We start from the raw sequence: 19,315 nt of genomic DNA, 5'->3' as shown, positions 1-19,315 counted from the left end.
GCCCCCACGTCCCCTGGGTCGAAGAGCCAGCAGTTCTTCACGGGAAAAAACCCGATATTCCTCGCTGCCCCGCATGTTTACGATAAAAATATCCTAAGGATATAAATAAGATGCACACTAGATGTGTGTAGTAGCACAGAGACGATAAATAAACGTAAAAAACTTGAAAAAACATACAAAGGAGACAGAGCTACTGGAACAGGCAGCCACTCGCGTCGGCGCCGGAAGTAAAGGTCTTAAAGATTTTGTTTCGGAGTTAAATTTAGTAGACATATGGCGCCTTCATAACGCACATACGAGAGACTATACTTTTTTTTCTAATAGACATAAATCTTTTTCACGTATTGACTTTCTTTTTGTAAGTCTGTCCCTTTCAGCCACAGCCGAAATTCTTCCCATCTTTCTTTCAGATCATGCTCCTGTCATTTGTTCATTCATTCTTCCTGACGCCAAACAGAAAAGAGCCATCAGATGGCATTTTAACACCTCTTTACTGATGGATAAAATGTTTTTAGAGCAAATAAATACAAAACTGGTAGAATTTCTTGAGATCAATAGTGCACAGTGTGATAATCCTCAGACACTATGGGAAACAACAAAATGTTTTCTTAGAGGTTTTTGTATCTCTTTTTTCTTCCAACCTCAATTCAGTCAAAAATCAACAATTTGCTGAACTGGAAGCCAAAATTAAGTTACTTGAATCCAAACAAAAGCAAAACCCTTCTATTGTTTCAGAATTATTATCGTCGCTTTCCGAATATTAGAAATTATCCCTTTCTAAAGCAGAATTTATTGTTCACCGTACCCGGCAGACACTGCAGCGGCACGAAGCGTTTTTCGCTCCGCCTCCCACTGTTTTCTATGGAGAGCGGCGGCAGAGCGGCAAAAAGTTGAGATATTTTCTACTTTATGCAAATGAGAAGCGAATTTCTCTAAGCGGTAGCCAATCAGCGCCACGCGGACATGACGTTGCTCCACATGAACCCAAAATCGACGGCGTTGCCGTTTTCCGCGAATAAAGCAGGAGGATCACAGCTTGTTTCTGAAACCGATCCATGACAATAGCAGCACAACGACTGGAAACCCAGTTTAATACTGCTGATTACAACCTCCAGAATTTTTAAAACAAGCGGAAAGTGCTCACATTGGATTCAGCTTATAATTTATTCAGTATTAAAATATAAATTCAGTGGAAACTACACACATTAGTTGATAAAAATTATGTAACAGCATCGTATTCGAACACAGCACTGAACTACAACTCTACACACTCTTGCTGGTGGCAGACAAACATGTTGGTCAGGCGACACGCCCCAAAGCGGCAAGTGGGAGGCGGAGAAAGCGATTGGCCGCGATGCCGCGCCGCTGCAGTGTGAACGTACCATTACTATGCTGAGGGAGAAAGGTCTGGTCGTCTTCTCGCTCTAAGACTAGGGATGCACCGATACACATATTTTCACTTCCGATCCGATGCCGATAACTAAATTTGGATATCTGCCGATACCGATACTATTCCGATACCTCTGGTGACACTATTGTTCTTTGAAATTATACCAGCCACTTGACGATAGACCATAGTATATTGAAACTGGAAGCACTTAAGTAGAAGTTGTACTAAACCTCAAAAAATAGCCCTTACATTTATGAGGACATACATTATCATCACCATTACTGTTAATAAACTACACTCAAGCAGGATTTCAAGTTGGCCTTCAATAATAAGGCTGTTTTTGTGTGGTCTACTCCTATACATACAGAAAACCGCAGTGTCTCTTTAACAGAGCGCTTTCTGCAGAGTGGGAAGTCTCTGAGAGAGAGTATCTGTGTTCAAGCAGCCCCACCCCCCCTTTCATCTGGCTGAACTCGACACCTGATTGTCTGACAGACCTCATTTGCATACCATCACGTGCAGTAGAGTGTGCTCTGTAAGCAGACACCGAGCGTCGAATAAAACGCTTTTAATAAGGAGTTAAACTTCATATTAATTTCTATCTGCCTGAAATGATTTCAAGCACTGAGTGGATATAAATTGGGATTATAGAAGACTGGATTGATGGATTCTCTTAAGTTTGGACGCGTTTTGAAGGTAAGATCTTGGGGGACGCGGTGGTGGGGGTGTGTGTGGTGTGACCTGAGGTAACCCCAGGACTGTAAACATGCGCTCTGACGCACTCTTTTAGCTATAATTCAGTAACCGTACATCCTACAGTAAAACGGAGCAGCCAGACGGTACGAATGGTGTATAAGCGCATTTGATCCAATATGGACGTACGATAAATGCAAATATGAAAATTATTAATAATATCTTTATGAAACTAGGCATATTTCGCCCTAAATGTTTATTTTCTGAAAGGAGATACTGCTAAATAGGCTAAATAACTAAAAAAAGCAGAGATTCTAAGCTTTAAAATGTTAGGAATAGGTTAACAATTGATTCAGGAGGATTTAATTTTGATTAAATTGCAAAAAAATGCCTCACCTGTCCTTGAGCGTCCACTAAAGTGGCAACAGCATAGAGTGGCTCACTTTCGATGTCGCTGAAACGCCGGTTCACAGCTTGGAGGAGCGTAGTTTTCATTGTTTTGATGCCGGTACTTGTGTTCTCAGCGAGCAGGCGTTGTAAAACTGTGACGGCTGGAATTACTTCGGCTGCAGTGGAGGTCGCAGAGCTGATTTTCCTGGTTAATTCCTCGAAGGGCTCCAGTACAGCCGCTGTTTTTTCAAGCAAAGCCCAGTCGTTGGCTGACAGTGTTGCTGGTAAGTTGTGGTCGGCAGCATAGGCACAGAGTGGTATGCTAAACGTACGCCTGCTAGCTTGTTGCAAACTATGGCATGGAATTCTTGAACGGAGGCGTGTTTGTGCATTACTCTGATCATTGAGATGACCATTCCAGATCTTGCAGTAGCAAAGCAGCATACCAGGAACCGTGCGCGGGGAATCTTTTCAGCAGAATGTGTGGATCGGAATCTTAACAGGGTGGATCGGAAATTTCTGATACGTGAATTAGGTTGATATCGGAACCCGATACCGATACTGGATCGGATCGGCCCCATCCCTATTCAGGTCTAGACTCTGGCTCGGCCATTCCAAAGCCCTAATCTTATTCCGATGAAGGCATTCTTTTGTTGATTTAGATCTGTCCTTTGCGTCATTGTTGTGCTGAAGGATGAAGTTCCTTTTCATCTTCAGCTTCAGAAGGCCGAAGGTTTTGTGCCAATACTGACTGGTATTTGGAACTGTTCATAATTCCGTCCACCCTGACTAAAGCCCCATTTCCAGCTGAAGAAAAACAGCCCCAAAGCATGATGCTGCCACCACCATGCTTCGCTGTAGGTATGGTGTTCTTTTGGTGATGAGAAGTGTTGTTTTTGCGCCCAATTTACCTTTTGGTAAATTATGTCCAAAAAGTTTAACCTTGGTTTCATTAAACACATTCTCCCACATGTTTGTTTGCACAGACATTTGAAGAAGTCGGGAGATTGTTGTCACATGTACTGCACAGCCAGTACTTGCCAGAAATTCTTGCAGCTCCTTCAGTGTTGCTGTCGGCCTCTTGGCAGCCTCCTCACAAGAGTCTTATCATCAAATTTTGGCAAATGTCTTGTTTTTGGGAATGTCACTGTTGTGCCATTTTTTCTTCACTTGATAATAATAGTCTTCAGAGTATTTCATGGTATATTTGATGACTTTTGTAGCCTTCACCTGATTGATATCTATGAATAATGAGATACCTCTGATGCTCTGGCAGCTCTTTGTGGACCATGGATTGTGCTGAAAGATGTGGCTGCAAAAATGTCGGGACAAGCCTACTAGAACAGCAGTTTGTTTATCAATTGCATTGTACAGGTTGTAGGCCACATTATAGGTGGAAAAAGGTGTGAAATTATTTGTCTTACTGTCATTTTTTTACATAAAAAAACTGCCATTTGAACAGGGGTGTGTAGACTTTTTATATCCATTGTATATATATATAAACACTGGCGACGGTACGGACCTTGGACTGACGAAAGTTTCTTCAACTGGACTGTACTGAATTCTAAATAAATACCCCTGGGTTAGACTGTAATTACTCTTTAAGACATATTTGAGTATTGTAGAATCTCCTGAAAATAGCCTCCAGTTTGTGTGCACATCTATAATAGTTTTGTAATGTTTAGGTAAATAAAGTTGCAGCTATACTAAATTAGTCTAGTTTTGTAAGAGATGTACAATGGTACAGCATCTGTTAATGACTGATGCTCATTACAGGGAGATTTTAAGTCTATACCAGTTATTTATTAAATTATTTGCCCCTCAGCTAATTCATTTAATTCATCAGTAAGCGTGTAGTTACATCTAGAAAAGGAGAACAGTTTGTGTATGATGGTTTTTTCAAATACCTAATTATCCATCCATCCATCCATTTTCCTCCGCTTATCCAGGATCGGGTCGCGGGGGCAGCTGCCTAAGCAGGGAAACCCAGACTTCCCTCTCCCCAGCCACTTGGGCCAGCTCGTCCGGGGGAATTCCAAGGCGTTCCCAGGCCAGCCGAGAGACATAGTCCCTCCAGCGTGTCCTGGGTCTTCCCCTGGGCCTCCTCCCGGTGGGACGTGCCCGAAACACCTCACCAGGGAGGCATCCAGGAGGCATCCTAATCAGATGCCCAAGCCACCTCAACTGGCTCCTCTCGATGTGGAGAAGCAGCGGCTCTACTCTGAGTCCCTCCCGGATGACTGAGCTCCTCACCCTATCTCTAAGGGAGAGCCCAGACACCCTGCGGAGGAAACTCATTTCGGCCGCTTGTATCCGTGATCTCGTTATTTCGGTCATGACCCAAAGCTCATGACCATAGATGAGGGTAGGAACATAGATCGACTGGTAAACCGAGAGCTTTGCTTTTTGGCTCAGCTCTCTCTTCACCACGACGGACCTGTACAGCGCCTGCATGACTGCTGACGCAGCACCGATCCGTCTGTCGATCTCCCGCTCCATCTTTCCCTCATTCGTGAACAAGACCCCAAGATACTTAAACTCCTCCACTTGAGGCAGGACCTCCTCCCCAACCCGGAGAAGGCATTCTACCCTTTTCCGGCTCAGGACCATGGCCTCGGACTTGGAGGCGCTGATTCTCATCCCGGCCATTTCACACTCGGCTGCGAACTGCTCCAGTGCGAGTTGTAGATCACGAGCTGATGAAGCCAATAAGACCACATCATCTGCAAAAAGCAGAGATGCTATCCCAAGGCCACCAAAACGGATCCCCTCAACACCTTGGCTGCGCCTAGAAATTCTATCCATAAAAGTTATGAACAGAATCGGTGACAGAGGGCAACCTTGGCGGAGTCCAACCCTCACTGGAAACGAGTCCGACTTACTGCCGGCAATGCGGACCAAGCTCTGACACCGGTCATACAGGGACCTGACAGCCCGTATCAAAGGGCCCGGTACCCCATACTCCCGGAGTACCCCCCACAAGACTCCCCGAGGGACACGATCGAACGCCTTCTCCAAGTCCACAAAACACATGTAGACACAAGACCCTGCTGAGGGTATAGAGCTGATCCAGTGTTCCACGGCCAGGACGAAAACCACACTGCTCCTCCTGTATCTGAGGTTCGACTATCCGACGAACCCTCCTCTCCAGGACCCCCGAATAGACCTTACCAGGGAGGCTTAAGAGTGTGATTCCCCTGTAGTTGGAACACACTCTCCTGTCCCCCTTTTTGAATAAGGGGACAACCACCCCGGTCTGCCAATCCACAGGAACTGCCCCCGATGTCCACGCAATGTTGCAGAGTCGCGTTAACCAACACAACCCTACAACATCCAGAGCCTTAAGGAACTCCGGGCGGATCTCATCCACCCCCGGTGCCTTACCACCGAGGAGCTTTTTAACCACCTCGGTGACCTCAGCATCCGAAATTGGAGAGCCCACCCCAAGGTCCCCTGGCTCTGCTTCCTCAATGGAAGGCGTGCTGGTGGGATTGAGGAGGTCTTCGAAGTACTCTGCCCACCGGCCCACAACGTCCCGCGTTGAGGTCAACAGCACACCACACCCACTATAAATAGTGTTTGTGGGATACTGCTTCCCCCTGAGACGCCGTATGGTGGACCAGAATCGCCTCGAAGCCGTACGGAAGTCATTTTCCATGGCCTCTCCGAACTCCTCCCACGCCCGAGTTTTTGCCTCAGCAACCACCCGTGCCGCATGCCGCTTGGACTGCCGGTACCCGTCAGCTGCTTCCGGAGTCCCACGGGCCAGAAAGGCCCGATAGGACTCCTTCTTCAGCCTGACAGCAACACCAGCGGGTTCGAGGATTGCCGCCACGACAGGCACCGACAACCTTGCGGCCACAGCTCAGGTAGGCCGCTTCAGCAATGGAGGTGCGGAACACGGCCCACTCGGACTCAATATCCCCAACCTCCCCCGGAACGTGTTTGAAGCTCTCCCGGAGGTGGGAGTTGAAGCTCCGTCTGACAGGAGACTCTGCCAACCGTTCCCAGCAGACCCTCACAATTCGTTTAGGTCTGCCAGGTCTGACCGGCATCCTTCCCCACCATCGGAGCCAACTCACCACCAGGTAGTGGTCAGTGGAGAGCTCCGCTCCCCTCTTCACCCGAGTGTCCAAGACATACGGCCGCAGATCAGATGACACGACAACAAAGTCTATCATTGGACTGCGGCCTAGGGTGTCCTGGTGCCAAGTGCACATATGGACACCCTTATGCTTGAACATGGTGTTGGTTATGGACAATCCATGACGAGCACAGAAGTCCAATAACAAAACACCACTCGGGTTACGATCGGGAGGGCCATTTCTCCCAACCACACCTCTCCAGGTCTCACTGTACAATACCTAATTAATTTGGATAAATTTAGTCCATTACCCTACCCATATAATGATCCATCCAGGTGTTTTTTAGATCTGTGTGGATGCCTTGTTTAGGGTATTCACTCCAATATGCATACAAGAAATGCATTCTTTGACTATTTAAAACAATTATATAAATATTGATCATTTCAATATTTTTTTTTATTCCATTTACCAAATAGGCAGTACACAGGGTTGGTGAAGAGAGACGGAGGAAACCTTTCAGTGGACCAAAGAAACATGGTAATTCAGTCAATGGCTGTCAAGGTGAGGTGCAGGGAAGACGTGGAGGCGGACATAAACGCAGGTAAGAAAGAAATATTTAATAAATAAATAACAAATAAACAAAGAAACAAGGAACAAGTAAACACGTAACAAAGATAAATCAAAAACCAATAACCAAAATAAACAGTGAAACAAAAGAACATAAACCTAAACAAACAAGAGATACTATAAATAAACTAACAGGGCTAGGGAATTATATACAAGAGAATAATAGGGGAAACTAGAAATAAACAGCTAAACACAAAGCAGGGATATATACAAGGGACTAAGGCTACAGCTATGCAAAAACAGAGAAACGCTAAGAGGACCAATGAAACACTGAGAGGGACAAAACAACATGGGAAGGTGCAAAGACCGACAAAGACAAAGTGCCACAGGAAGACTATAAATAGGAACAGGAAACAATGAACACCTGGGGAAGGGCAGAGCTACAAATGAGACACGTGGTGGAAAACTACTGAGACAGGAGACACAGAGAAGCAGGGGTCACGTGGGAATAACACAGGCACGAGGACAGACAGGAACAGGGCGAGGACGTGACAGAAGCCTCCCCCTAAACGCGCAGCTCCCGAGGTGTGTAAAAACGAACCCCGGGGGCTGGCGGCGGGGAGGGGCCGGGAAAAACAGGAGACCGGGGAAACGGAAACTGAACATTGTACGGAGACTGGACAGGAAACTGGATGGGAGACTGGGGCGGCAGGAGTCCGGGGGCGTGGCTCAGCAGCCGAAGAAGCCTCGGAGATCGGCGTAGCCGTCGAGTGAGTCTCGGAGCTGGGCGTGGCCGCCGAGTGAGCCTCGGAGCTGGGCGTGATCGCCGAGTGAGCCTCGGAGCTGGGCGTGATCGCCGAGTGAGCCTCGGAGCTGGGCGTGTGGAGATCAGGCATAGCAGCCTGAGACCGCGGGTGGATCAAAAACCCAAACTGGAGCTGCAGCTTCGCCGGCAGAGTCCGTAGTGGGCCGGTAGAGACCGGCGCGGGGAAAGTCACTGACTGAAATAGTCCTGGAGCACGGCTGGGTCGCCGCGGAGAGAGTCCCAGAGCAAGGCTCGATCGCAGCGGCGGGATCCAGCTCTGCAGCCGCCATGAAAGCCTCCGCCTGAGGAGTTAGCGCCGCAGCTGTGGGGCTCGAGACTGCGGGTGCCGCAAAAACCCGGACTGGAGCAGTAGTTTCTCCGGTAGAGTTAGTCTCTGGCCGTGGCTGGCTCGCCGCGTAGGAGGTCTCGCTGCGTGGTTCGGCTGTCACCGCGGGAGTCACGGGACGCGGCTCGGCTGCTACCGCGGGAATTACGGGCCATGGATTCACAGCTGCCCCGGATGTCACAGAGCGCGGCTTAACCGCTGAAGATGCCAGCTTGAGAGGCGCCAGGGATGCTAGCGCCTTAGCCACTGGGGAAGCTAGCTCAGGAGGTGCCGGTGAAGTGAGCGTCTTGGCCGCAGGGGAACGGACAGGAGTTGGCTTCTGGGAGGCTGGCGCTGCTGCAGTTCTCCCCGGGGTGGATGCCGCTTCCTCCAGGAGCCAGGGTGGACACATGAAAGCCGGAGGCAGAACAGCCCCCGGAGGCAGCGGCAGACGAGCTGGAGCAGGAAGGAAGTCCTCCTCCTCTTCGGAGCTGCTGGGCTCGCACCCCAGAAAGTCCCACGGGTCCCGCTCTATGAGCATCGGGTACTCGGAGGCACAGAGGCTCACCGCACCAACCCTCATGGCCCCCCCACCCCCCTCCAAGAAAATCCTCCCCGGAAAAGGGGTCTTTTTCCGGCTGGCGGGATCCCTTAGAGCGCCTACCCTGAGGCCTGCGGCGTCCATGAGGCCTCGAGGTTTCCTGCGCCGGGATCCCGCCTGGAATACGGCGAATGGCCATCCTGGATCCAGCCCAAAGAGTGCCCGCTAGGTCCATGTTTCTGGTCGGTCTTTCTGTCATGGTGAGGTGCAGGAAAGACGTGGAGGCGGACGTAAATGCAGGTAAGAAAAGAAATATTTAATAAATAAATAACAAATGAACAAAGAAACAAGAACAACTGACCAGTAACTGACTAGATTAACTGGAGTAAATAGTGGCTAGACTAGAGTGACTAGAGTAACTGGAGTAACTAGTCCAAAAATGTACTAAATCATGTGTAAAACTATTCCAAAACAAAATTGTTTTAGAAGATTTGCATACAACAAATTAACACAACATTAACGCCCTTGAATTAAGCAGAAGTTTAAAGTTTGGGCCAGTTACACTAGTCATCTAACTTTCTATTTACTTGTCTGATCTCCTGTCTTGAACTGTCTTTTCCCTCAGCTTCTTTGTCTCTGTTGCTTTGCCCTGAACTGTCTTTTCCCTCAGCTTCTTTGTCTCTGTTGCTTTGCACTGAACTGTCTTCTCCCTCAGCTTCTTTGTCTCTGTTGCTTTGCCCTGAACAGTCTTCTCCCTGAGCTTCTTTGTCTCTGTTGTTTTGTCCTGATTTGTCTTCTCCCTCAGCTTCTTTGTCTCTGTTGTTTTGTCCTGATTTGTCTTCTCCCTCAGCTTCTTTGTCTCTGTTGTTTTGTCCTGATTTGTCTTCTCCCTCAGCTTCTTTGTCTCTGTTGTTTTGTCCTGATTTGTCTTCTCCCTCAGCTTCTTTGTCTCTGTTGTTTTGTCCTGATTTGTCTTCTCCCTCAGCTTCTTTGTCTCTGTTGCTTTGTTTTGAACTGTCTTCTCCATTAAGAGCTGTATAGTCTTTGTTGCTTTGTCCTGGACCATCTTCTCTTTGAACTTTATCATCATTTTGTCCTCCTCTACCTTAACTGGATTTTCTTTTTCCTGCCCTATAAATTCAAAACTCAATTAGAGAGCCTATTACTTCAGAGAGGCTTATAGTAGTGGATCCCAAGAAATTGAGAATCCTATTGCTAATACAATTATGAAAGCATACATTTTTCATAATTTGACTCAAATGTCACATTTTATGTTCATTATAAGTTTCAGAGTGGTGTATAGTTAATGAAAATCAGAAAAACAGTATTTAATTTTGTTTTGATGTGTGAGTAAATTACTATTTAAACACCATGTTTCTTGTAGTCTAGTTTAGCATATGCTGAATTAGGAAAAATCTTTTCCATCTCTATTACTTTTTTATTATAAACCTAGTATATAGAGCTATAATAATACTCTATTATTGTGTCAACCTGCAAATTTATTTAATTAGTTTTAAACTAATAAATTAATATTTACCATTTGTGTTTATGCACCTAATTCAAGGATTTGGATGTTTTTTATTTGTGCTGAACAATGATGAATAAGGTTTATTTACGATAAAATTCAGTACCTTTGCAAAAAAGACACTTGCTGTCCTCTGGATTCACAGGCAGACATTTTGCATGGATATTTGCTAAACATGTCCTAAAAAAATATTATAAATGATTACAACGATTTAATCTTTTTTTTTTAAGGTTAATTTCATGTTTAGTAAGGAAAGAAAATTTACTCAAGGTTAGAATGACAGAATCTGTAATGTTTATATAATGTATTAAAAGGTGAAAACTGCATCACTTGCCTTGCTCTTCTTAGAAACTGTTTTATGACAGATGCCACAAACACCTGACCTATCTAAAACACAAATAAATTTATTTAATGGGATTCAACCAGCAATAAACTTGGTTTCTTATGTGTACTCACACAAGAAACCAATTACAAATTACAGCAATTCTGTTGTAGTTTTTTCCTGGAATACCAACTCTTGACTTTAGCTGTTTGATAGATGGCCTCACATTTGACTGTAGAATACTTTGGTATACACAGTTAATGGTTGACTATAAAAGACTATAAGTTGTCTAGGTCCATACCTCTAATTTGCTGTAATGGTTGGACACTGTTTCAAAAGCCTTGCGGTTTGTTCATTAGGCTTTGCTGTCATGTTCTTATTAGAAACAAATTTAACATGCTTCCTAAAACCTGTATAGCTCTTGTTTTTTTATGTTTTCCTGAGCATTGCACATTTTGACTTTGGAGTGAATCAACTGGGACATCCACTGTTAATATGTGAATATATTTTATACTTGCCAAGTATAAAAAGAAGTAGATCCAATCGTTGTCTTTCTTCATGTACTGGTGGGCATGTAAGATAATTGTAACACTTGGACAAGGATTTAAGGATGAAAATGCAGAGTTTATTAACAAAAGTCCACTAGGCAAGCTCAGAGTCAAAAACAGGCAAAAATGTCAAAAAAACAGATTACAAAATCCACAAGGCAAAAATCAGAGTCAAATAGGCAAAGGGTCGAAACCAGAAAATACATACAATGAACCAGATAACGCTTGATAGAGACACAGAGAGTGGCAATACCTCGAAAGGAGGCAGAGTTAGTGTCCAGGTATACAGTATATAGAGTCACTAATGAGCTATTCCACACAGGTGTGTGTGTGTGTGTGTGTGTGGGAGGAGTCAGTTCAATAGTCCGGAGATGCTGATCTCTGAATGCTGGAACAACAAGTAGGTGTGACAGAACCCCCCCTCCCGACGCGCGACTCCGGGAGCGCCAAGGACACGACGAGGAGGACGACCCCGAGGCCTGGGGCCAGGACGATCAGGCCGGTGTCTGTGAAAATCAGTAGTGAGAGATGGATCCAAGATATCAGCTGCTGGCACCCAGCAACGCTCCTCAGGACCGTATCCCTCCCAGTCCACTAGATACTGGATGAGCCCCCTCCTGCGACGAGAGTCCAAAATGGTGTTTACTCTGTAAGCTTGGACACCATCAAAGTCCAGTGGAGAAGGAGGGGTCGCACGAGGAGAGGCATCATCCAGTGGACCAGGGATCACCGGCCTGAGGAGTGAGACATGAAAGCTGGGTGAGATTTTATATTGACGGGGTAATTCTAATCTGTATGTTACCTGATTGATTCTTCTCAAAATCTTGAAAGGTCCAACAAAACAAGGACTTAATTTCTTACATGGGAGTCTTAGTTTGAGGTCTTTAGTGGATAGCCATACTCTGTCACCAGGAATAAAGGTAAGTGTATCACCTCTATGTCGATCCGCCTGCTCCTTCTGGCAGCGTACTGCCAGGCCAAGACGGGTATGGGTCTGTTCCCAAGCTCTTTCGCTTTGTTCGAACCAGTCATTGACAGCAGGAGCCTCGGTCCTCTCAGCATTCCAGGGAAAAAGTGGGGGTTGGAATCCTAAAAAACACTGAAAAGGTGTTAAGCCTGTGGATGCATTGTGGAGGGAGTTTTGTGCATACTCTGCCCATGGAAGAAAACGTGACCATTCATTCTGTTGATCATGACAATAATGACGAAGAAGGCGACCTATTTCTTGATTAAGACGTTCCACTTGACCATTTGCTTGTGGTCTATGACCTGAAGTAAGACTGACAGACACTCCCAATTTATCCATGAATGCCTTCCATACTTGAGAAGTGAATTATGGGCCCCTGTCCGACACAATGTCCTCTGGAATGCCAAAGTTTCTGAATACGTGAGTAAACAGGGCCTCGGCTGTGAGGAAAGCAGTGGGTATGGAGGAGAATGGTATGAGTTTGCAGGCCTTGGAGAATCGGTCAATAATCACTAAAATGGTGGTGAAACCTTGTGAGGGTGGTAGATCTGTGATGTAGTCAATAGACAAATGTGACCATGGTCTGTGGGGAATAGGTAGGGGTTGTAGCTTACCAGCTGGTAGCGATCTAGGAGTCTTTGTCATAGCACACAGGGAACATGACTGGACATAGGCATGGATATCCTTCTCCATGCTAGGCCACCAATAACGTTCAGACAGGAGGTGGGTAGTACGACTCGTACCTGGATGTCCTGTGGCTAGTGATGCATGTGCCCACTTGATAAGGCGATCCCTGCAAACCTGGGGTACAAAAACTCGGTCATTAGGGCAATTAACAGGTGTGGGATCTGATAGAGAGGCTTGCCTTATGTCCTCATCGATATTCCATTGAATTGGTGCCACAATACATGCTGGATTTAGGATGGTTTGTGATTCTTGGCTGGTTCTCTTGTCTTCATACAGTCTTGACAAGGCATCTGCTTTGCCATTTTGAGATCCAGGCCTGTAGGTGATCACAAAATCAAAGCGAGAAAAGAACATCGCCCACCTGGCTTGCCGTGAATTCAGTCTTTTAGCAGTCCGCAGATACTCCAGGTTCCTGTGATCTGTCAGAACAGTGAATGGGTGGTGAGCTCCCTCCAACCAATGGCGCCATTCCTCCAATGCTAACTTGATGGCCAGCAGTTCTCGATTGCCCACGTCATAATTGCGCTCTGTGGGAGACAATTTTTTGGAAAAGAAAGCACAAGGAAAGAGTTTTACCATGTCGTTGGGAGAGAACAGCACCAACGCCGGAGTCACAGGCATCCACCTCCACTACAAAAAGCAAGGTAGGATCAGGGTGTTTTAGCATGGGTGCTGAGGTGAATCTTGTATAAAGTACCTTGAAAGCATCTTCAGCATCAACAGTCCAGGTCAATTTTTTGCCCCCCCCTTTTAACAAAGAGGTGAGTGGTGAAGCCACAGAGCTAAAGTTCTGAATGAATCTACGGTAAAAATTTGCAAAACCAAGGAAACGTTGTAAATCCTTACGAGTGACTGTTTTTTTCCCAATTGGTGACAACTTTAAATGTCTAGAGATACATTGTTGCTGTTAAAAATGCATTTTCCAATAAAGGGAGTATTGGCAAAACTGGTTATAGTTTTTATGTTAAGGCGGCGGGAGGTGGTGTCTGCAGCTGCTGAAAGTAACTAATAAAGTAACTTGTAAAGTAACTTTGTTACTTTTAAAATCAAGTAATCCATAAAGTAACTAAGTTACTTTTTAAAGGAGTAATCAGTAATCGGATTACTTTTTCAAAGTAACTATACCATCACTATATTTCAAACACTTGTTTTACAGATATATATAAAATCTTTCTATCTCCATTTTTTGTAATTTTATCATATTGCTGATCCTGTTCCCCAAGCGAATTGAGATATGAATGAATGAGACATTTCTACAATCTAGGACCTTATTTTGGCAACAAAAATGCTTTTAATTAAATATCAAGTACTGCATGACTTTTGCAAAAGAGTGACTTTATGAGTGTGTGAGTATCATGCAATTAAGCAGTTATTAACACATTTGCATGTTGAACCATGCAGTACTATGTAAATCAAAACTTTCATTTATTAACTTACAAAAAAAGTCCAGTCATTCCCGTGTTCCAAGTAAGGACCAATAACCTCCCTTGTGTTTTTAAAGATGTTCCTCTTATTTGAAGAGAAAACAAAAACAATGTAAAACTGAAATATAATTTTATATTATATATTATACTCACATATAAAATAGTGTGAGTATATGCAAATAAAGCAAGAAAATTCTAGTTAAAAAAAGTACCTTGATTAAATAATGGCTCCTTGCCCTTGCTCCCCCATCAAGAATATGAGAAAGAGTATAAGCATTGATTGCTAGTATACCTGGTCGCTTCTAGAAAAAAAATATGTACACAGAATGCTTACTTATGTGACTTAATTACAAATGCTTTACAGTAAGTGCAAACTAAGCAAATGTTTGCAATTGGGTTTTGTTTTCATTACAAGATAGCCAACCTCTTCCTGGAGTAGAACAGGATGTGCATGTTTTTGTGAATCAGAGGCTGATCTTTTTAATTATGATGAACATGTCCTTAAAGGTAATACGGGGACCAAGTCAAGTTCTTTGTTTTCTTTACAAAGAAGTGTAATCAGCCCTGCTTTAGTAGAATTAGTTTATGTGAACTCATCAAACTCAGTGTTTGTGGCACTGCTGGGATTTTTGATTTATAGAAACTTACCAAAACTATATCTATTATTAAAAATAACTTAATATTGATATTACAGTGGTGCTGATCATAATCCAGTAGAAATGTTGTAAGCAGAGCTAAAGCAGCAGTTTATAGAAAACAGGATGGCCCCAGGTTCTTAAAAAGTCTTAAATGGCATTAAATTTCATTTTTGTGAAATAAGGCCTTGAAAAGTCTTTTGTCTTAAATTTTCGACAAAACTGTCTTAAATTTGCGGAGCTAAATTTAGGGGGGAATAATTCTGTCAGCCATGTGTTGAACTTTGGGGGTGGAAATCAGTAGTTAGCCATGCAGTGCAGAACCTTCGCAGTATTGCTCGCAAGGATTTCGGGCTTTACGAGCACCCCTAGTTGTTGGACTGGCGGGATAAATTTTTTATGCGGGCTGTGTGTACATTAACGTCTGTTAGGAGAGATGGGGAAATGCAAATTTAGCCAGAAATGGTTGGAAGACCCGAAATATTCTTGGTGGCTCAGAGCTGCCACAGATACCAGCGAGGCAAGCTGTTCGGTGTGCTGCAAAGTGTTCAAGCTCGGCACAATGGGGATTAAAGCGGTGGTTTCCCACATGAATAGCGTAAAACATGTTGCCTTCGCGAAGGCTCTTCAGCAGCAGCCTGCAATATCAACGCTTTGCCCTGCTGCTAGCGCTGCTCAACCTAGCATTCAAACTGTATGCGGCTCTACCAATTCTTTGAAGGCTGAGGTAATATGGGTGCTAAAAACAGTTACGAGTCACCAGTCATACAGATCCAACGAAGGAATTGACTCATTGTTTAAAACCATGTTCCCTGATTCCGCCTTAGTTAAATTATTTACTTGCGGAAAAGATAAAACAAGATATGTTGCAGCATTCGGTCTAGCCCCATTCTTTAAAAAAGAGCTGGTGGCAGAGGTGAATTCTTGCAGCGAGTTCATCCTCATGTTTGATGAAACCCTCAACCACAGCACGAAAAACAAGCAACTCGACATCCACATCCGTGTCCTGAAGGAAGACCGTGTCCAGTCCCGGTTTCTTGGTTCCAAGTTCTTGGGACACGTGACCGCCCAGGATTTGCTTGCCGATTCAAAGTGAGTTAACTTTGTTTTCTGGTTGTTAGCCATTGAATATGTCTTGTCTGAGCCTAGGCTAGCCTTGTCTGCTTTTGAAAATAATTATGCAGATGCAATGTTTTTAATAGAAACCATAAAACTGTTGTTGTGTTTGTAACTGTGTGCAATATAAGAGAAACTAATGAGGGAAAACGCTTTTTCATCTATCTAAAAATTAAATTGCTGCCCACAGTACATTATGATTCCATCAAGTATGCTTTGTTGCCACCTGCTGACGCATAATGGGTATGGGGCATAACCTTCCTTCCTTAACTTGCTAAATTGATCAAGCAGAGAAGTTATGAGCCTACAAGTGCCACTTCCCTTATGACAAGGAGGGGGAAAAATCCTCTTTTTTTTCAAGGATTGCAGTGTTATTGTGTCAAAATCATTTTGCATTCACTGTCTAAAACTGCAGTTTTTATAATGCAGTTATTATATTTTTTGTTAATTTATTTATTTATTTCATCTGTGTTACTTGGTAGGAGCAAATTATGCAAATGAAAACTGATAAACAGATATGGACAAAGCATTTCATCTGTAATTTAGTCATCTTAAATGCAATTAGGCCTTGCCATTTTTATGGAGGCGTTAACCAGACCTTGGTATACATCAGTATTGGCTTTTCAGTAGAGGTTGCCTGGTGCAAATGTTTGTAAAATAATTTTGTCTGGTCTTTTGCCAGACCTGCTACTGTTCAATGGTTCTTTCTGTTCCCCAGGACTGTGTCCAGGACCTGCAACTGAGGAAGTTGGTGTCCGTTTCCATGGATGGTCCGAACGTCAGTTGGAAGTTCTTGGAGCACCTGCAGCAGGACCATGCAGAGGAATTTGGTTCCCAGCTGATCGCAGTGGGAAGTTGTGGTCTGCATACACTCCATAACTCCTTCAAAGGTGGTTAAAAAAATGTCAAACTTAGCTACAGATGTTGCTGATGTTAGAGTTTTGCCAAAAATGTCCAAAGGCAAACTGCTTGATTAGGTTAAAAAGCCTTTAATATGCCACACGTTGCCACAAGTGTCTTCTACAGAGCCTATCCATTAACTAATTCCCAAGTCCCTATAACAAAGAGAAGGCTCAAACACTCAAATACAACTAAGTGGCAGGTGCATAGACTCACCTTTAACTCCACCTTGTAGTCAATTGGTAACTAGTCACACATAAAAAGCATCATACCCACGTTAAAAACCATTTGCTACTTATGAGGACTACAGTACTCTCTTCATAAGGGCTACAAAATATAATTAACCTTGAAATATTAAGTTAATTTAGAAATTAATAGAAAATAATAATTACATATGTCAAACTATGTGTCCCTCTGTCCTTCAAAGGTGGATTTGCTGTCTGGCAGATCAACAAGGTACTTCAAGCACTCCACACCATTTTCCACAACACTTCTGCCAGAAGGGAAGACTTCACCACCCTCACAAAGTCGTCTGTTTTCCCATTACCATTCTGTGGCCATTGCTGGATCGAGAACCTGCCAGTGGTGAGCAGAGCCATTGACGTATGGCCCCAGATTGAGAAGTACGTCGATGCAGTTACAAACAAACAATTCCCGGCTCCCAGAACAGCATCTTATGACTACCTTGCTGTGGCGAGGCAGGACCCTCTCATCATGGCGAAGTTTCACATCTTTATGGCTATCTCCAGAATCTTTACACCATTCCTCACAAAATACCAAACAGACGAGCCTGTGTTGCCATTCATCAGTCAAGATTTGACTGTGCTGATCAAGGTAATGCACAGATGACATGGTTTTGCCTTGTTGTTGTTTTGAACATAAGTTTAAATGTGTTCTTAAGCATTATGTTTCATATCTTCTCAGAGCCTACTTAAGAGGTTCATCAAATCCGAGGTCCTGAGAAGCATCACTCCACTTCAACTTGTCAAATTGGACTCCACTGACAAGACGGCAAGAGTTCCACTCAAGAATGTTGACAGAAACCGTCCTGAAGGTAAATAATGAGAGATTTTTGCTTTCCTTGCATCAATGATCAAAACCTTTGCCTCACCACATCCTAAACTATGCTATTTGGTCCACATGCCATCTGACATTGTAACAAATGCATAATCATGCACATGGTATTATGAGTATAAATAGGCTTATTGTGCCACATGTGTAGCATGAAATACAATTTTTAAGCTATGAAAATTCACAAATAAATGCTCTGTCATCAGGAAAGCACAAGCCAGGGAGATGGCCAAAGTAATGTGGTAATCAGGGTTTTTTTTCCCACCACACCTGTTAGGAACTCCAGAGTAGGCATCACAGCACTTTAAGTGAACGCATAGAGATGGAGTTTAGGCAAGACTGCATTAAAAAAATAGTCCAAAACCTCAGATGAAGAGCCTGTCGAAGTACAGTATTGTGAGGCAAATGGTGTCCTTGGACCCAGGAATCATGTTCTCTGACCCATACTTGTTCAAGGAGAGAATGAAACGTCTTGTGCAGAAGTTTCTGCAGGAAGGCCAGCTGTCAGGAGGCGTCTCTGTCGGTACTTAACAATACAAAGCTATTTTATCTGTTTTATGTGGTCACAATGTAATATCATATACAATATAAACTTGGGTTTTTCAGTCATCTGTTTGTTTGATTCATGGTTAACTTCCTTACATTGACGTGTTTGTGTGTTTGTTTTTATCAGCTGATGTGATAATCCAGCAGTTTGAAGCATGCTTGTCATTGGAGGCAAAATCAGAGTCCTTCTTGTCATTCCAGCCGATGCAAACCAGGCTTGATGTTTTCCTACATGGCCACCTGTGCAAGTCCTATCCTGAGCTTTGGACTTTCTGTAAGAAGCTTCTGCTTCTTTCCCATGGCCAAACAACTGTGGAACGTGGCTTTTCTATACCTGGAAGGAGAAAGAAGAAAACAGGAGAGCCAGGCACAGAAACAAAAGAGAAAGGCTGCCGAGGACCAGGTTGAGGAACTAAGAAAAAAGAGGGTGGTCCTGAACGAAGTGGCCGCCAGCCTTGAAAAAGATGCCGACAAGCTTGCTGAACAAGCCGAAGGGAAAGCAGGAACCCTGATGAATCCGTGTATCATTCGTTCATTTGATATTCAATTGAGAATCAAAATCGGAAAATTAAAAAAACAATTCGTTTTTTCGTTTTTGAATATAATACCAAAAAACGAATAACGGCTTGTATTTTGTATTTTTATTTGGTTATCCAAACAAAAATTGGAAATTTAAAAAACGGACCAGGAGCCGAATTTGATTTTGATTTTGAACTTGACCCATTTGTGTGCCCCGGAAGTTACTGATTTGTTTATTCTTGGTGGGTTTCTGTTGCGC

General features: G+C 44.0%; 1 protein-coding gene across 2 annotated transcripts; it reads left to right on the top strand.

Annotated features, from left to right (window-relative positions):
• The first annotated feature begins 1,944 nt into the window (after positions 1-1,944).
• Positions 1,945-19,051, top strand: LOC103039471 (uncharacterized). Of its 2 annotated transcripts, XM_049471691.1 has the most exons (6): positions 1,945-2,086; positions 7,035-7,159; positions 16,739-16,910; positions 17,348-17,754; positions 17,845-17,974; positions 18,665-19,051. In XM_049471691.1, exons 3-6 carry the CDS (start codon positions 16,784-16,786, stop codon positions 18,943-18,945), a joined length of 945 nt encoding a protein of 314 aa, XP_049327648.1. In that variant the 5' UTR covers positions 1,945-2,086; positions 7,035-7,159; positions 16,739-16,783; the 3' UTR covers positions 18,946-19,051. The 2 variants fall into 2 exon arrangements, with proteins under 2 accessions (XP_049327648.1, XP_007240610.3); XM_007240548.4 differs by lacking the exons at positions 1,945-2,086; positions 7,035-7,159 and having other exon boundaries at positions 16,491-16,910.
• Positions 19,052-19,315: the final 264 nt, after the last annotated feature.

The sequence above is a fragment of the Astyanax mexicanus genome, chromosome 24 (genome assembly GCF_023375975.1).
Source record: "Astyanax mexicanus isolate ESR-SI-001 chromosome 24, AstMex3_surface, whole genome shotgun sequence".
Classification (NCBI taxonomy): domain Eukaryota; kingdom Metazoa; phylum Chordata; class Actinopteri; order Characiformes; family Acestrorhamphidae; genus Astyanax; species Astyanax mexicanus.
This window is presented reverse-complemented; position numbering and strand designations above follow the sequence as displayed.

What these genes read in the sequence shown, in the direction of transcription:
- LOC103039471 (XM_007240548.4), top strand. Translation starts at nt 16,718, where the DNA reads ATGGTTCTTTCTGTTCCCCAGGACTGTGTCCAGGACCTGCAACTGAGG. An exon ending in ATTTGACTGTGCTGATCAAG is followed by an intron (nt 17,755 to 17,844) that starts GTAATGCACAGA and finishes ATATCTTCTCAG; the next exon opens with AGCCTACTTAAGAGGTTCAT. An exon ending in TGACAGAAACCGTCCTGAAG is followed by an intron (nt 17,975 to 18,664) that starts GTAAATAATGAG and finishes TGTTTTTATCAG; the next exon opens with CTGATGTGATAATCCAGCAG.